The 18,963-nt window shown below is 43.3% G+C and overlaps 1 protein-coding gene across 12 annotated transcripts in view; it reads right to left on the reverse strand.

The window, feature by feature from the left end:
* Positions 1–303: 303 nt before the first annotated feature.
* prr7 (proline rich 7 (synaptic)) overlaps positions 304–18,963 on the reverse strand; it is a 45,413-nt gene continuing 26,753 nt past the window's right edge. For 11 of the 12 annotated variants that reach the window (XM_082549735.1, XM_082549742.1, XM_082549740.1 and 8 more), the window contains 2 exons: positions 11,861–13,277; positions 304–1,762 (listed from right to left, as the gene is read on the reverse strand). In XM_082549735.1, the coding sequence (XP_082405861.1) occupies positions 1,209–1,762; positions 11,861–12,209 (903 nt within the window). In that variant the 5' untranslated portion in view covers positions 12,210–13,277 and the 3' untranslated portion in view covers positions 304–1,208. The remainder of the gene's footprint in view (positions 1,763–11,860; positions 13,278–18,963) is intronic. The other variant, XM_082549736.1, reaches the window with a different exon arrangement.

The raw sequence follows: 18,963 nt of genomic DNA on the forward strand, positions 1-18,963 counted from the left end.
GCTGAACATGAGAGGTTTTTGGACAAAGTTTGTGTTCTCTATTCTTTAAGCACTGGTTCGAGCACCGTTTCAAAAGTACCGGTTTGGTACTGGTATCAGATAAAACCTAAACAATACCCAACCCTATTCCTATCCTTCTCCTTAGTCTGTTTCCGGTTGTGGATTTTATTTGGAATTCAGCCTCTGGCCTGGAAAAAAGGTTCACTCCTGTTTGTTTACGCCCTGCCTCAGTAATCCTTCCATCTGTGTTATATTAATAAACGTTTATTTTTTGGATCTTTTCACAAAGCACAGGAAGACGCGTCACAGATGAAGATGTTTTTATTTCACAAGGCATTTGTCACAAAGTTTAAAAGAATGATTGGAAGTTTTTACATGGAAAAATCTTTTCTTTTTCATATCAGAGACCCAGCTGACGTCAGCCGGTGACCATCAAAAGGGCAGTGCCAGCAGTTTGCGGTAAAGACGACACTGAAAACAACAAAACAGCGCGTTACAAAATGAATCCAAGCGTGCTCGTCTCTGTGGCTTTCTTGTACTCTGCACAGCGGAATCCAAACAACTCTGAAGGTAAACTGACCTTCAGCATTTCGCCTCTAATATCAGAGACGTGCTGGCCGAAGGTCACCGTGTGCTCTTTTGTAAGCGTTAATGCTCACAGTCCTCGAGGAGGAGGCAAGCTGTGAACAGGATAAAAGAAGAGAGGTCGTCGTGGGCTACAGACAGTTTCCCGGAGCCATGGCAACAGCAGCCTCGTACAATAGGTTGTTCGAGTGCAGCGAGAGGAGGAGAGATCGGGGATGAATGAAAGTGCGCCACGAGAGAGGGTAGTTAGGGCTGGAAATGAAGGCGATAGTAAGTCTGCATGAAAGGCAGGGCAGCCGCTGTGCTTACTGCTCGTTTGGATTCTCATCCTCTGCCTCCTTTCCTTTCCTCCTGGTGTTGACTTCAATGTGACAGCAGAATTCCTCTGACTCGACAACAGCGCTTTGAAACAGTGTGTAATATGCCTACATAGCTGAAAGCCTCGGTCCTGGCAGAGTTAAGTGGCAGCTTTTGCCCACTGAGCTGCAAGGGGGAAATTAACTCCTGACGCCTCTCCAGCCCTAAAACCCTCTTTGGGCAATTAAATCTCTACTTGTAGCAGCGTTATGATACCAAATGTCCAGCTTTTTAGATGTTTATCCTTTTTCTGACAGGATTCGAGCCTAAACAGCAGTGCTCCGGCCCAGCAAGGGGAAGGCTGTTGGCATGCCACAGCTGGGCTCCAACCCCCTGAGTCCATGGACCCCCTGAAGCCCTTGCAACCCTCCTTGGAACCCCTGAATCCCTCCTTGAAGTCCCTGTATTCCACCTCTAAGTCCGTCATTATGAGTCCTCGGGTCTCTGCGGGGCATGGTAGCCATCGCGGCTGTAGCCTGAAGGGATCGGGTTGCAGGTGGGGTGAGGTTATTGTGGTTCAGATCCATGTTGGACAGGAGGTGACCCAAAGAGTCCCAGCGCTGAGACGAAGGCAGGCGTATCAGGGAGGAGTAGCCTCGGTCGGGGAACACGGTAGCCGCAGGAGGCTTGCTGGTCTCGGATGTGAACACCGGGGCGCGATCGTGAGGTTCCCTTAAAGACGGCGGTGCGGCTCGGAGAGGGGCGGGCTTCAGGTACGTTCCCCCCCGCGGGTCAGCCAAGACCTCGCAGTAAGGTGGAGGAGGATCATCCATCAGAACTGCCTCCTCGTAACAAGGCGGCTTCCCGAACACATCCGTGTCTGCAAGAACGAGAAAATGGGAGTTAGCATTACGGACCGATAAGCTATAAACTGCAGTTCCCCTAATGGCCACTGGAGGCTGTTTCCAAAAAGGAGTCAATCCTTATAGACTCCCACTTTAAAATGTCCAATCTCAGGCCAGAGCTGCTTAATTATACCCACAGCATAGTTTTAATTATTTTTATTCAGCATCGTTATGGATTAATCTAAGAATTACTTAATCAAAGCTCTTCTTCAGTCTTTTAGTTTAGCTCCATTCCTCTTGGGTGGAGCTGAACTAAACAGCAGGTAATGGAGTATTAGTATTAGTAGTAGTCTTTGTTTTCCAACTGAATCATTTAATCGAAACCTGGTGGCTTGCAGTGCAATAGCACCTGTCGTAAAAGGGAATCAGCTGCCTGAACTAACACTGTTCACATTTAAGTAACAGGCAGAAACTTTTAGATCACAGCTATTAATTAACACCATTGTGATGAGCTCAGTTATTTTGTGTTGTGTGTTTGTTGTCATCCCAAAGTGAAGTCTGTAGGACCAGGAAGAAAAACACTAATGAGCTTCTTCCCTGAAGCAGACCAGAGGGAAACCTCAGCTTTCACTGCAACACAGCATCCATTTATCATAATACATGCCTGATGCAGTGTGATACACTGGAATAAAGCCAATGTGCAGCACACACACACACACACATACACACACACACACACACACACACACACACACACACGTGATTACCGCACGCCCGCTGCGACACCTGTGACTGTGCTCGGCGGCAGGAACAAAAGCCATCACAGGACTTCTGCTCCGAGTTTGCGTTTCTTTCTTGTTTTACCAAATCTCTTTCCGTCTCTCTTACATCACTCACTCCTATTTCAGGTCCGCTTGTTCTCCAGCTTTCCGCCTCCCTCTCAAGACTTCATGAGTTCGAGCGGAGAAACTGCATTGCAGCACGTTGTGCAACAAGAGAAACACGAGCTGATGGCACACAGAGAAAGAAGAGGTGATGATTCTCCGGGCTGGTGTCAATGGTCTGAAGTTTGTATACATTAAGATTTAAAACCACTCTCTCTTTGATAAATCAGAGCGCACTCAGATATTCCCCCAATGCTACAAAATGCCAAAAAACTCACAACAAACCAGTCAGGAAACACAAATGTCAGATGAGGAAAGCAGCGATGATTCATCCGTCTGAGATTTCAATTTACTATTTACTACAGAGGAAACACTGCGTGTTGCTTATGTACACTTGGCAGTGCTGAGTGAGGGAAACATGGAGCCATTTCAGTTCATCTGTGGAAAACTGAGTTAAAGTTTCTCATTCAGCCCAGAGGGAGCTCGGAGTAGAGCCTATTCAGCACGGGCGGCCCTGATGTAGACCCAGAACTCGCTGGAAAGATTATAGATCACCAACACAGAGGCGCATTTGTCAGACGCCTCCTGTTTTGCCGTTACATCATGCGAGGTGTCCTTTAGCGTTCCTGCAGTTTTCAGATGTGCAACGTCTGAGATCCTTCCCAGACGCCTTAACGCCCACTCACATCACATGACAGGGTGGGGCTAGGTCTCACAATGGGTTCACCTGAAACGCTGGCTGACTGTGACTCACACCTGTCTTCACATGTAGAGGATCATTAGGAGGTCCGTGACCCTCTCGGAGACACTCCCACAGGGCTTAAATCCACCAGTTGCTCTTAAAACTGAAGAAGCTTCTTGGACGAAACATCTATAACAAACAAGTCCAGACGCTTTTCTTTCCGAGCTCTCAGACTACGATGACCTGGATGACTGAGAACCTTCACAGACGATGTGCAACGCCCTGAAAAAGAGGTTGGCGGCTGGCGGCTGCACAGATTCCTGGATTAACAGTCAGGAAATTACATTTCAATACATCACAAAGGCTCATTAGTTAATCTGCAAGCCGAGCAGATAGAAAGGAAAAAAAATAAGTGTAAACACATCAAGTGCGGCTCCTGAAGACCATCGTTATACCGACGGCACTGTATGCAGCGGAGACTTGGAAATCAACTGCAAAGATCAACCGCCATCTTGACGTCTTCCAACAACGTTGTCTTCGACGGCTGCTCAAAATCACATATCGGGATCGCGTTACCAATGAAGAAGTATATCGCTGTGCGGGAGTAGAGCCGCTCCATGTCCAAGTCACCAAGCGTCGGTTCAGATTTGCCGGTCACATCCTTCGGCTACCGGACCCGAGACCTGCCCGTGTCGCAGTTCTGTGGAACCCGAAGAATGGAAAGAGACGGCGAGGAAGACCTAAAATAACATGGAGGAGGACTTTCCTTGAAGATTTACGTTCAGTCGAACTGTCATGGGATGAAGCAACAACTGCCGCGATAGACCGAGTTCGATGGCGTTCTCTTGTCGCCCGATCGGCGCGGGAGGATCTAAGTCTAAGTCTAAGTAAACACATCAAGTAAGCCTCAGAAAAACAGCAGCGCAGCGGTCATTAGGTCAAACCGATGTGAAAAGTTCATACTTCCAACACAACACAATGTTTTTCACAGCTGAAACAAACTAAGGGGAGTTACTTGTTACTTGTTGCTAGAGCGTCACTTTGACCATTACAGGCATCAAAACTGATTCTGGCTCCTGCACTGAATATATTTATTTAAGGTTTAGAAGTCCACAAACTGAAGTAATCACGAGGCTGCACTTTGGAAGACGTCTGACACTCGTCTGAGCCTGCAGAGATTTAATCACCGAGGATGAGAAGCTGCCTGTGGATCCGTGGAGATGATTGTAATTTGGTGAAATTGTCTGAAATACCGTAATTTGCTATTCTCCTCCTGATTTCCTTTCTTGCAGGATGCGCTCTGATTATGCTGCACAACAGGAAAGCGAGCTTTTAGATGGAGTTGAGAACGTCTCTGTCGGTTCACGCTTTGCAGCAACAGGTTCGTTTTTCCACATTGTTCTCGCTCCTAATTGGCTCGTTCACACCTGCTACTAATTGCACTGATGGACTCGTCTGTTTTACATTTGCGAGAATCTCAAATCTCTGCAGTGAAATGTTGACACGCAGGTTCAGCAGAAGCACCTGCACAGGTTTCTGCTGTGCTGCTTTCAGGGAACGCTGGGACATTAATCACGGTCAACACTCGGCTGAATGGTTTCAGCCGACGTGTGAGATAAGTGAAGGGAGCAGCTGTGTCTGCAGTGCGGCTGAAACAACAGAAAACAAAGTGCTGAACTGTTGTGGCTTTTAAGCGGCGTGTCTGCTACCTGACACAGATTACTTTGACATTTTCTGACATTCGAGAAAGAAGCAACTGGAGGTGGTTCTCCTGCAGAGAGCACAGCAAAGGGTACGATTCAGGAAAACCTGACCGGCAGCCGGCGAGAGCCGAGTCTATGTTTCAATGAATCGTCAGGAACAATCTAACCCTCAGGCTGCAAACACACATCAGTCGAACAGCAGATTTCTGGAGCTGAAAGCCATTTTTATATCCAAGCTGATGAATGTTGCCAGATCGTGATCAATATCTGTCGAATGTTGCACAAGCTGCCGTCCTCCTCTTTCAAACACGGAAGAAACTCGGCTCTTCAGACTGCTGCACCAAAAGCAACTGTGCGACTTCTTTAGCCAAGAAATCAACTATATTCTCTCTCACACACACACACACACACACACACACACACACACACACACACACACACACACACACACACGTGTTATGTTTGGGATCGCTCAGTCTGTTTAATCATGTAGACACGATCAAGACAAGTTGCTGAAGTTCAAATGGAAACATCAAAATCAAAAAGGTGATTTGATCGACTTTGTCAGACGAGCTGGTCTGAGTCTGTAAGGTTTTTTAGAGAATGGCGGCAGTTCTTCGGGTGACAATAGATTGTTGATGGCAGGAGTCAGAGAAGAATGGCAAGATTGCAACAGTAACTTTGACAATCACTGGTTTGAACCACAGTCTACAGAAGAGAATCCCTGAATCCACAACCTACGAAGCAGATGGGCTACAGCGGCAGAAGAGCACGCCGGGCGTCAGTCCTGTCAGATAAGAACAGCAAACTGATGCTACGAGTCACACGAGCTCACAAAAATCGCACAACAGATGGCTGGAGAGACGTTTCCTGTTCGGGTGAGTCTAGATTTCATCCAACATTCAGATGGCATTGTCTGAATTTGGTGTAAACATCATGAAAGCATGAAGGTATCCTGACTTGTTTTCGAGCCCTCAATGCTGAGCATTGTTTAAGCACCACAGCTTAGCTGACCACATCCATCATCTGATGGGTGCTTCAGCTGGGATAACACACCGTGTTGCTTAAATCATCTCATATTAGAGCAACAGAGGGGAAAAAATAAACTTTCAGGGGTGAATTTGAAGTTCATGAAGTTAAAAAGACTTTTTCTGTGAAACTGGCTCAATCTGTAAGCCAGTGACGAACCATGACATGAAAAGTGACTAAAATAGGAATGATTAATTGGTTTTTTGTTTTTTTTGTCACAATCTAACAGCCAGGGGTCAAAACACATCCAATTACTTTTCCACAAGAAGTGAGAACTGACAAGAAATGCTGCCATAAATACACTAATCAGAGAAAGGAAGAGAGGAGGAGGCAGGGCCAGAAAAAGCTGACGAAGGCTCTGAGAGAACCGCTTCAGCTGGAAAGTCCTCCAAAATCTGTCCACCACGCGAGTGTTGTACTGCGATCACTGACGAGTGTACCGCTAATTTGGGTTTGTAGGCATCACCCTGAGAGGTAACAGCAGCTGTATGCAAGATCCCCACCGCAGGGAAAAGGGTAACACCACCTGGGTCTGGTGCAGTTTCCCCCTCCAGGGGCGGGGGCACCTAGACCCGGTTCGTAGAGTACGCTTGGGGAGTGTGATCGTGTGTACAGCGTCTCTTTATGTCTGTCTCCACGTTGGTTGAGTGTGGAGTAAGTGCATATGAGAGCATGAGTGTGGGAATGGATGTTTGTATCTGTGTGTGCCTGTATGTCTGTGTCCATATGTCAGGTTGGGTGTCAGACGCCACCTCTCTGGGGACATCTCAGTCCCCCCCCCACACACACACACAAACTACACCCTTTTTGGCTCCTACCTCAAAGCACACTGTGTGCTGTTGATCTTACGTGCTGCACAATAATGTTTAACATTTAGTATTTACTGTCATATTCCCATAGATCATCGTGATGTTGTTTATTGTGTTGCTCTTGTCTTCTTCTGCTTGTTTTCTTTTTTTCTCAACAGGTGATCCAGGAAAAGACAAAGAGGGAAAAGACAAAGACAAAGGTGATGAAGCAGATTTTCATTCTCTTTTCTCCTTTTTCTTTCCCTCTCCTTCTGTTAACTTTCTTCTGAACTTTTCTTCTTGTTTTTCTTTCCCGTCCCCGAGTCCAGTCTGGCCTGATTACAATAACTTAGAATAAAAATAACTAATAAAGATCAAATAAACTATGACAATCAAGTGGACCAGTATAGCAAAAGGCCCACTTGGGAAAGTAAATCTGTTCTTGGCCTTCAGACAATAATTCTGATGGCTACAGTGCCAGACAGGACACACACACACACACACACACACACACACACACACACACACACACACACACACACACACAAAAGAAGCTGTATGCAAGATAAAACCTATTGGATGGCGTTAAGAACATTTTATGCTGTAGTGCCTGAAAAATGACCCACGCCCACACCCGTCAGCAGCAACCCACATACCAACCAACAGCCTGTTTACAGCCACCACAGCAAACAGCAGCGCTGGAAACCTGCAGCTGTTTGGTGAACTGTTGCCATGAAACGGGCCTTACTCATCACTGCAAATGTGTTTGTTTATACCTGGCCAGAGTCCATCAAACATGGCTCACAGATACCTGCAAGATCAGGTTACTATTGTTTCTCAGCTCTGCACTAACTCCCCTATCAACACGCCAGCTGTAAACAACACCAGCAGCTGTCAGGACGGCTTTAAATACCCAGCGAACGCTCAGCAGGACGTCAGCAGAAACACGCGGGGCTGATGTTTCCACCGGAGGGTCGGACGTGTCCGAAGCTGAAAGCGCTCACAGGATTAAGCTAATGGGAACCACGGTGGCATCCATTAGACAAAACTGACCCAGTTCAGCTGCTGTGCCTAAACCATCAAAGCTAACAATAAGAACCTTTGACTGAGGGCATTCATTCATTTCTGATCTTTGGATGATTTTCCTGTTAAACTCGAGTCTCCATCAACAGCTTTACTTTGACAATTTTGTTTCCAGCTAATGAGGAAGATGTTGAGGATTATAAATGAGTCAGAAAAGGAAGAAGGATTTGTAGTTTTCCTTCCTTAACACGGCTTCCCTTTAAAAAAAAGAAGGAAAAATCCCAAAAGCCTCGTTTATTTTAATGGAAAACCTTTTTTGATTTTTGCAACTAATCCTGTGAGTTTAACAAAAATTATCATTTGGTTCATTCATGATTTGTCTACATCATCCCTATGATGACAACCACAGAAAGCTTAGTTACTGTCGCCATCAATGAATGAACTGACACGTTTAGACCAAAACTAGAACACGCTAAATTTATGAACCAAAACCTAAAAGGGAAAAAAGATTTTTAAATGAAAAAACAAATTTAAAGACAAAATCTGAAGAAAATGCAAGAAAAAAAACTAGTCAATGTGAAAATCCTTTGACCTCTGACCTTTAAGCTACTGGGACTCGAAGTCATCTGAGATTGTTAGTAGATGCATCTATGGTATCGATTTAAAAACCCCGCGTGACCTCGTTCTTCAGTTATATTGACAAACTGCTCACACCGCCCGCCCGGCAGGGTGACAACTGAACCCCATCAGCCTTTTACGGGTGATGGGAAACAACAAACGTTTAAAAGGGGGAAAAAGAGAAAGCGCAATTTATGATGGGGAAAAACAACAACAACAACAACACCTTTAAAAAAAAAATACTGCAAAATTTACAAGGAAGTGTTAAATTTAAGAAGAAAAACCACAAATTTATGATGAAAAAAATTAAAGTGATAAAATAGTAAATTCATAAAGGATCAACCAGCTAAATTGAAGGATGAATAAATACAATTTTCAAGGGAAACAAATTGGTAAATTTGCAAGACAAACACTGGGGAAGCTACAAGAACGGAGAAGATCTGCAAATCCAAGAAGAAAGTGCTTATTCTGTGAGGGAAAACTGTCAAATCCAAGAGGAGAAATTCTGCATTTAAAAGGAAAACTGGTGACTGAGAGGAATCCTGCCACATGCAGCAGGAAAAAGGCCAAATTTTTATTAACAAAACTGAAAGTCAGGGAGAGATGTTTCTTTGAAGGCTGTTACTAGAACATCATAAGCACCTCTTTCTGTTCATATTTTTAACCCAGTAAATAAACTCTTAACTGGTTTTCATCATGAGTCTCGTCCACCTGGACAAACACAGATTAATAACAGCTCATTTTAAGAAAACCATCTGCCGCTCGCTTTGCTCTCACATAGTCTCATCTTCTGTGTTTTTAGCAGATACCCAGTAACGCTATCAGCGGCTGCTTCACACAGCGCTGCAAATGGACCGAAACTGTTTGCTGAAAGAGGCTAAAAAAAGCTTCTTTCCACTTTGCTGTAAAACCTGCTTTTACCACCTCCTCTGCTGGTGAAGTCGACTGAAACAGCTCCTCTCGGGTCTCAGCTGCCGAGCACCTGCTTCGCTTTCAGCCCTGCTGCTGCCTGGATACTAAACCTCTTCATCAGTCTGCTTTGAGGCCAAGACTCCAGCGATCTTTTGTTTCATCCTGTACTGTCTGTCTCCGCTCATTAATCGTCTTTGAGAGCAGCTGATGCTCTTTTACCCCTTTCCCTTTAATTCCTATTCTTCTGTAGATGCTTGTTCGTTTTGTTCCTCTGTCATAAAGCAAGCTGCTCATTACGCACATTGTTTTCACTCTATAGACCATTGAGATTTTCCTGCCTTAGAAAAGAAAATCAAGAACAGAAATGGGAGTATTCTCACACAACCATGACGCCAAAATAAAAAAAATAATTTTAAAAATATTCAATTTAACTGGAAGTTAAATTCACATCTTCGAGAGAAAACCTGGGAAGCAACCACAGGGAGAACAGGGAACACTTTTAGCCTTTTTTTCATCTCTTGGATCTGCATGATGTCACAGAGTGAATAGTCCTTGTATGGTTATATCAGGCACAGAAGCCACACCCCTTTGCTGTTCTAAATTTCTGCTTATGACGGGCATAAGCAAAATTTTTTTTATTTTTTTTTTAGAAAACATGTCAGAGTGAAAACAAAATAATCTGTGGACAACACACCAAAGCTAGCGGTGACGCTTTAACCCCAATGTTAGATTTTGACATCAAGGTCTCAGTTTTTCTTGTCCGCATGCAAACGCAGAAACAGTTTTCTAACATCTTTACCTGCACAGGAGTTTTTAAAGCTCAGTCTTCAGTGGAAACACCCGTGTACGTGTGGATGTAGCCTGCAGAGTATTACTTTGAGCTGCCACTCATGAAATGCTCCTCGGGTACAGCGAGAGGACAGAAATATAAAGCAGCATAACTCACATACTGCAAATGACATGTAGTATGTGGGTTTATTAAGACCTGAGCAACATTTTTCCTGTGCGGGCTTTAATCCGTGCGAGGCAGTTTCATTAAGAACGGGGAGTTTCACAGTCTCGGTGATTACAGTGATTCTTTGCGAAGCTGCACCTCTCGGCCTCTGAGTGTCTCCTCCTTCTAATCACTCTTATTTTATTGTTACTCCGTCACCGCATGGCCTCCGCGGCTGTTGCCTACGCCTCAGCGGCAGCTGTCACCATGACACCATGCGGGGGAACGCAGGCCAGCATGGAGGGAGGGAGGTGGAAGCTAGGAACTAAACTGGGAACTATAAGAAACGCTCCTGCACTTTGCTTCTCTGTCTGCATCGCATCAGTTTTGTCTTTCCTGTTGAGCTGAGCTCAAACAACGAGGCGTAAGTATGAAAAACAGCTTGTAAATACAGATCAAACACGGCGTGACAGGTTTGGTTATTTGCTCAGCAGCAGAGACGAGTTCTGCTTCAGAAAGTGAGTCAAGTTTACAGAAGAGACTAATAAATGCAGGAGGAGGTATTATGAATGCTGAGTGCAGCTCTGCTCTCCGTGGAAACTCTAATAAGCAGTTGTGGATCTGAAGAGCTTGAAGCTGGATTTTTCAGGTTATTCCTGTGAGGACGTCTGATGGCTGAGAGTAAAATGTCTAAATCACGAACACGGTGCATGGGCACGAGCTTGTGGATCGTGAAGCTGCGGCAGGATTACCTCAAGTCCATTTTTGTCTTAAATTTGTACTGCACTTATAAAATGTTCAACACAATATGCTCATTGAACTTCTCATGCTTAGCTCGCTATAACTGCCTTTTCCATACTTCATGCCCCCATTAATTGTGTAATCTATTGCACAAATAACTTTTTGTGCTGTCAGAGTTAATCTCGTTAAAATGACGTTAACGCCATAACCGCATTAACGCGGCAAATCTCCGTTAGCGAGTTAACGAGGATCGCTGCGTGCGTGGGGCTGGACGGCGCTAACGCGTTAAGGAGCTAACCGCGCTAACGTGTTGACCCTGTGCAGCCCCACGATTAACGCTGACAGCGCTAAATATTTTCTAAACTTTAATTTCAATGATGTACAATTTAAAATTAGTTCTCATAAATGTGAAGCAAGTTTCTGCTGCAGGTCTCAGTCGCACTGACAGCTTGGCCAGAGTTCATAAAGCTGTGACAGTGTGCGTGGAGAAGTCGGAAGACTGAATTACATCCATGAACTCTTTGTTTAACAGCTGATTAAATACTAGGATGTCACCAAACTCCATATTATTTGTTCGATACCACTGAAAACTACAGAAAAGACCAAGATCACAAACACAGTCAGAGGTTCGGCCGAGCAGGCAGCTGTCAGAGACACACCTCTGTTTGTGGCTGTAAATTAAGGATTTCTAACACGGAGGTTTTATGGCGATCAACTCACTTTTGCTTTAAGTGGCCATTAGAGGAACTGCAGTTTTTGAAACCTGAGGTTGCGTCTTAGCTCGCGAGCGTTTTGTCGCCTGTGAAATAAAATGATTACCTGGCATGCTGACCCAGGTCGCTTGAGGCAATGGATGGGGAACAGGTAGCGGAAGAGGAGGCGACAGAGTCTGAGGAGGGCTGAACTGTGGCGGCTCTCTGGGCAGCTGTGGAGGCTGTTGCGGTGGTGGTGGTGGAGGAGCAGCAGGTGGGTACCCGGCGGGGTGGCAGCTGAGCGGCTCCATCTCTACAGTACGCAGACACTGCTCCCTCAGCCTCTCCTCGCGCCGGCGCTTCAGCCGGCGCTGCAGGAAGCTGCAGAAACAGCAAAGCATGACGACGAGGGCCCAGACCAACCAGAAGCCAGCAAAACAGGCCAGGAAGGTGTAAGTGCCCTGCGACATCACCATGGCGGTGACGGGATGCGCAGCGAGTTCCCCCCAAGACAGGAAGAGAGGATTTCAGATGGGCGGGTTCAGCGGTCGTCTTGAAACTCAGCAGATCACTTTCGTTCAGAAAGACAAAGGAGAGCGACTTAAACACGGGTCGAGTCACAATCCTTCGCCAAACATCAGGTGGCTTCAAGTTTCTTATTTAAATGTTAAAGAAAAGTGTGTCAAGACCCTTCAAGCTCCTGCCTGAAGAAGTTACAAATCACGGGAGGAAAAAAGATTAAAAAAAGAAAAATCCAGTAGAATTCAGTAAAACTGAAGCTTTTCTGAAACACAGCAGTCACATGGCTCAATATTTAGCCGCGCTCGTTACGCTTATAAAAGGCTGGCAGGTGATAAAAGCTTCGACAATAAGACGTATAATCGCACACATTAGTGTCCTAATTACATAAGATCACTTAGAGATAAAATAAATCAGAGAAACTTACAGAAGAAAGCAGGCGGAAAATTTAGATTTTTGTTCTGCATCAGCACCAAAGTCATTAAAAAAAAGTATAAATAAATCTTTGTGCTTTAAAAAATAAAAATACTGAACATAAACATCAGTAATCAAAACCGTCTTCGTCTCTGTTTGTGAGTCTCCTCCATCCGTCCAGATGTTTCAGATGATAACCCTCTGCTGCCTGAAATACGCCTCATTTAGATGGAAATCTGTGTGGATCCCACACAGTCACACACTGTTATTCCAAATGACTACAGATGAACTCCCCGGTGTTTCCACTGCAGCAAACCTCCATTTAAATTCTCCGAAAGGCTCGAGCAGCCTGCTTTCAATAATCCACCCTCTCAGGAAGCTTCTCCTTCGTTCCTGCTGGAGGATAAAGTTGTAACGGTTCCGTCATTGTCACATTTTGAAGCTGATTCTAGAACTAAACCAAGCGGAGAACCGAGGCAACATCCGGTCAGAAGCACCAAAAAGAAATGTCTTTGTTCACGTGAAGTCAAACAGCTGGTCCCTTCGGGGCCGGGGGTCCTCAGATTTCTTCCCCTTCAGATCACAGCTGGACTCCTCGGCCTCACGCCGCCCTGCAAAGACACACAGGAGGCCTTCGTCAGGACAAAATCAGGCAACATTTTCCACACAGTGAGAACCGAGAGCAGGAAAAACAGCACTGAGGCTGGGCCGTTATAAATGTCAGCTGTTCATGCAGGATATAACACCAACATCGGGGGTCCAAGTATCAGTTTCACACTTCAGAGAAGAAAAGACTTTCACAGAGGTGACATATGCAGAACGAGACAGGATCACTGGGAGTCGAATAAACACGTCAAATAGAGAATTAATTTATTACTTCAGTGTAAATCAGAAGACTGTAACAGACCTTCAAAAGCACCTCAGCGATAAACATGAAAACAAATGTTTAAATTCTGGTGACTTTCTACATGAGTATTTAAAAAAAATGAGAACGTCACAAATTTAATATTAACACAAAAGTTCATCTGGATTTGGCACACGGTGTAGTGATGGTAAATTCGATTCTTTTTACTGAATCGAGTTTGAATGAGTCACTCGCCAAAGTGAACTGGGTTTTTTGAGTCATTTGAGTCACTGAGTCAGTTGCCCAGAGAGTGCAAAAAAATGTACATTTTCACTCAAACTTAATTTATTTCTCATTCGTGTAAATCCTACGGCTAAGATGAGTGATTGAAAAAGAAAAACAACTGTTTTTATAGATCAAAAAAGAGCAAAAAAACATTTATTTTATTTATTTTTATTTTATTTGTATTTTCCTCAAATGTGTCAAATATATATTTTTATACATATTTAAATGTCCTTTGAGCTGTGAGCCAGGGGGCGGTAATGCGCCTTAACATTGGTTGCCAACCAAGAAGAAGAAGAAGCTGTGAGCCAGGAGTGATATCTTATAATAAATAACAAATATAATATCACTGATTCGTTTATGCTATGATTCAGCACAGGAGGGAGGGGGTGAGTAACTCAGCTAACATGATGCTACTGTGAACCAAGGAGCTATCCGTTCGTTAAGTCTGACGTCACTAGCCGTGTCTGGGCCTAAACTCCGCTGCAGGTCCATATATCAAACGATCACTGTGGCATTACTGAGAGTTGAAAAACTGTCTAAAGTCTTTCATCTTTAATAAAATGATCAGCGTTCTGCTCTACCAGGTGTAACAATTGAGTTTAACATCCAGGCATCCATGAAAACGGAATTTATGACATTTAACGGAGTTAGAAGTTAGCAGGGAGTTAGCTCGCTAGCTTCTATCTAAATACAATATAGCATGTCCTGACTGCGGGGTTTTGGAAACAAATTAAAACGTACAGCTCTGTTATCACTTCCAGCATAAATGAAGACAGAAAACTAAACAGCAGTGACGTTTGTAGGGTTACTGAAATTTGGCTAGCTGGTATATAATGATGTGCTACGTGACCGCTAGCGACACAGCTATGTTAGCATAATATAAACAAGCTAACTTTTTTGCCACTCGATAAAAGTTAACGTGAGTGTTCTCGGTGGTCAGGAACAAATGTAATCGCATGGCAGGATGCTGTAAAAGGACCAAACTTCAGCCAGGAGAACAACTGAGATAATCCATCCACAATACGAGGTTAGTCATTCATATACTGCTGCATGGGCTGGGCTGTAGTTACATCCTAAGGTTTTAAAAACTGAGCTTAAATAAATGATTAGCGGTAATAAAAGCCGAGGGAGGTCAACAGTGATCACTGACTGTTTTAGGAGCTTTTTGAGATTAAATAGAAGAAAATACAAAACATTAAACATGTTAACAACACAAAAGCCATATTAAACGCAGACTACTTTAGACCCGGAAGTAGGATGCACTCACGTCATCACTTAACGACCGGATAGTCTTGATGTGAGCTTCTACTCAGGGTTTTTTCTTCCAGTTTAGAGCAGAAATGTTTTGTTAAGAAACTGGCTGTTGTTTTTTTCCACACAATTTTAATTTTAAGTTAGATATATTTCTACTAATGAAATTAGCTTGCTAACAGCAACAGGGATGAGTCAGTGAGTCAGTTGGGCTTGTGAATCATGATTCACGAGTCCGTAAAGTGATTCTTGAGTATTGACCGATTCGTTCATGATTCGCACATCACTAACACGGTGTCATATCTAGGGAATAACACTGAGTATATATATCACAAAATGTGATATATTCTTTAGCGTTAACAGCTGCGACACCCTCACCTGGTTGGTTTCTTTCACAGACCCATTACCTGCCCTGTATGAGAAGCTGTGTGTAAAAAACTGTTTCTACAGGCCTCCAAATCTGCTGCCAGAGATCAATCATCCAGATACTTTAGGAAATTCAAGCATCCATGTTAAACTGAGCTCCACACCTGAGTCTATACGCACAGAGCCACAGTACCAGAAATATACCCTAAAACATCCAAAGGACCTAAAAGCAGATTTGTAGATAATTCAGTGTTAAAATGGCCAATAAAGTAGGACTGTAGGGACCTGAAAGTCTTCCCTCTAGGTTTTTCCAGGATTGTCTTTGATGGTCGATGGGAGGCATTTGACATGGAAATATAACTTAAAAATAACGAGTTTAAACCTTTTTATATAAACATATAAACGCATTACTGTAACTGAGTGATTGGGGTTTCTGTGGATGAACTTCTCTCAGTACACGATTCGTTTTTTTAGAAACTATAATTTTAACAGTTTATGATCTGTTATAGCTCACATTAAAAACTTTATTTTTTCTGTGAAAGCTCCAGCACATCGATCCCACGCTCATTCCTGCAGCTGCTGAAGGTTGCAAACTGAATTCATGATTTTCCCCTCACTGCGATGACAGGAACAAGTAAACATGTCGTTCCCAACAATGATGCAGACACTCCTTTGGACATGTTGTTCCTTCAGACTTCACACTTGGCGAACAGAAGATCCTGCAGGGCTTCATGTCAACGACCCCGAACAGACAGACAGACGTTAGACGCAGACCTCCATCTGGAGAGATCTGACTCTGCACAACTTTTGTCTCAAGAATCATGCTGACACACAAATTTATACTGAAAAGTGTGATGGTGCTAGGAGAGTACGGCAAGATGGTAGGAATGTAAAACGTTTTACTGTGTTAAGGAAACATTTTTTCAGTAGTGTTACATCAAAAAGGCGAAGGGTCTTTATGAAATGAGGGTAGGATGAAGTCGTTCACGGCTATTTTGGTAACTGGTGCTTTTTTAAGACTGCCTTTTTATTCCCCTTCCTGGTTCATGGTCCCCGCTTCTTGTGGAGGATTTGCTAAGTTTTGATTTTTACCAACTTTTTGGTTTCTTGTGGGGGTTTTTTTCCCGATATACGCTCAGTGTCATCTCTGTTGCTTTCTTTGTCCCCTTCTGTCTACATCCGTGTTGCATCTTCTTCCTTTTGCCCACTTCCTGTTTTAGATCGGTAATGGCTTTTCTTTCTGCATCTCGTGTTTCTGTGTCTCCGAGTAATCAAGTTCTCTCTTTTGTACTTGTCATCCCATCTTACTCCACCTCTTCCCAATCCGGTTGTTCAGTCTGACGTCACTAGCCGTGTCTGGGCCTAAACTCCGCTGCAGGTCCATATATCAAACGATCACTGTGGCATTACTGAGAGTTGAAAAACTGTCTAAAGTCTTTCATCTTTAATAAAATGATCAGCGTTCTGCTCTACCAGGTGTAACAATTGAGTTTAACATCCAGGCATCCATGAAAACGGAATTTATGACATTTAACGGAGTTAGAAGTTAGCAGGGAGTTAGCTCGCTAGCTTCTATCTAAATACAATATAGCATGTCCTGACTGCGGGGTTTTGGAAACAAATTAAAACGTACAGCTCTGCTATCACTTCCAACATAAATGAAGACAGAAAACTAAACAGCAGTGACGTTTGTAGGGTTACTGAAGTTGGGCTAGCTGGTATATAATGATGTGCTACATGACCGCTAGCGACACAGCTATGTTAGCATAATATAAACAAGCTAACTTTTTTGCCACTCGATAAAAGTTAACGTGAGTGTTCTCGGTGGTCAGGAACAAATGTAATCGCATGGCAGGATGCTGTAAAAGGACCAAACTTCAGCCAGGAGAACAACTGAGATAATCCATCCACAATACGAGGTTAGTCATTCATATACTGCTGCATGGGCTGGGCTGTAGCTACATCCTAAGGTTTTAAAAACTGAGCTTAAATAAATGGTTAGCGGTAATAAAAGCCGAGGGAGGTCAGCAGTGATCACTGACTGTTTTAGGAGCTTTTTGAGATCAAATAGAAGAAAATACAAAACATTAAACATGTTAACAACACAAAAGCCATATTAAACGCAGACTACTTTAGACCCGGAAGTAGGAATCGTCGCGTCATCACTGAACAACCGGATTCCTGTTTCTAATTCTAGAAGAAGGACCTGATACGTCTTTTTGTTACCTTTGTTCGATTGTCATTGAATATTTGTTTTAAAGTGTTTTCTTGGATATTTTCAGGGTTAGCTGATGCTCAAGAATCAAAAAGTTCTTGAAGGATCTTCTCATTTATAATAATATCCCTGTAAAGTGGAGTTCTGACGACTCTATGCAATCAGAATGTGGTTTTGTTTTTTTAGTTATCTTTGTAGATTTTTCCAAAATGGTCCATTTGATCTTTATCCAACATTCAGAGTTAGAGTTACCACCAATAATTTAGACATTAGAGGGTTTAAAAGGGCATGAGACATCTGAAATTGTTTCCAAAACCTTGCATTGAGAATCTTTTCAAATTATTACCATGCAACATTTTGGGAATGTTTTTTTAAAAGAAGAGTTTATAGGCTTATAGTGTCAGTGAAGTTCAACAAATCCAGGCCTTCATTGCTTTAGCTGGCTCAATAAAACCTAAAACCCCAGTTAAATATAAGGGACATCATGACTGTGGTTATCAGCTCCCATTTCACTCTACTTCAACACAAAGTTGATCAACTACTCCAATCAGTTACATTATCAGAGGAATGGTGAGAGTGGCGTGTAAAGAATGGAAAATATACCAGTAAAATCAAAAACTGTAGAAAGTTGTTTGTCTGGTGATTTGATCACAAGATCAGGGCAGCTTTCACTCGGCCAACTGTCTACCAATTTAAAGACTTCTAGTAATGGTCAAATTGAGTAGAAAGCACCACACAGGAACCACTCCATCTACCATCCTGTGCTGCTCTTTATTTTTAACATAACAGCTGCGCCTTAAAGCATTAAAACTGCCCCATAGCCTAATAAAGGAGAAATCACTTTGTCCACGTTGTTTGTTGCGAGATCAAAGTGCATTTAACTTTGACTCTCAGGTAACACCTCGCTAATCTGTGTTCTAGCAGCTACAACTGTGTGAAACAGACTTGGCAGCAATTTAGGAGCAAGTTACTTCTTTATGTTTTTAAAAGAAAGAAATCGATGCCATCTGTAAACTGTTGTCTCCACGTGTGCACTGCAGTCATTAACAACAGGATACATTTCAATTTTCTACAGTTAATTTCAAATTTCTGGGATAAGTCTGTAACTTACATTCTTTCCATTATATTATGAAATGTTGTAGTTTTACTCTTGACATCATGTAGTTAGAAGTTAAAGTAAATTTGAGCATTTTAACACGAGAGTCTATGTCTGGATGCACGCTCAATCATTCAGGTCGTTGCATTTACAGCAGGGGTAACGTTTAAGCTCAGCTGACTGCAGCTTTCCCCAACCTTATAAACAATATATACCAGCAGCACTGACTAACAATGGACC

Source organism: Aulonocara stuartgranti (assembly GCF_965226115.1).
Source record: "Aulonocara stuartgranti genome assembly, chromosome: 10".
NCBI lineage: Eukaryota > Metazoa > Chordata > Actinopteri > Cichliformes > Cichlidae > Aulonocara > Aulonocara stuartgranti.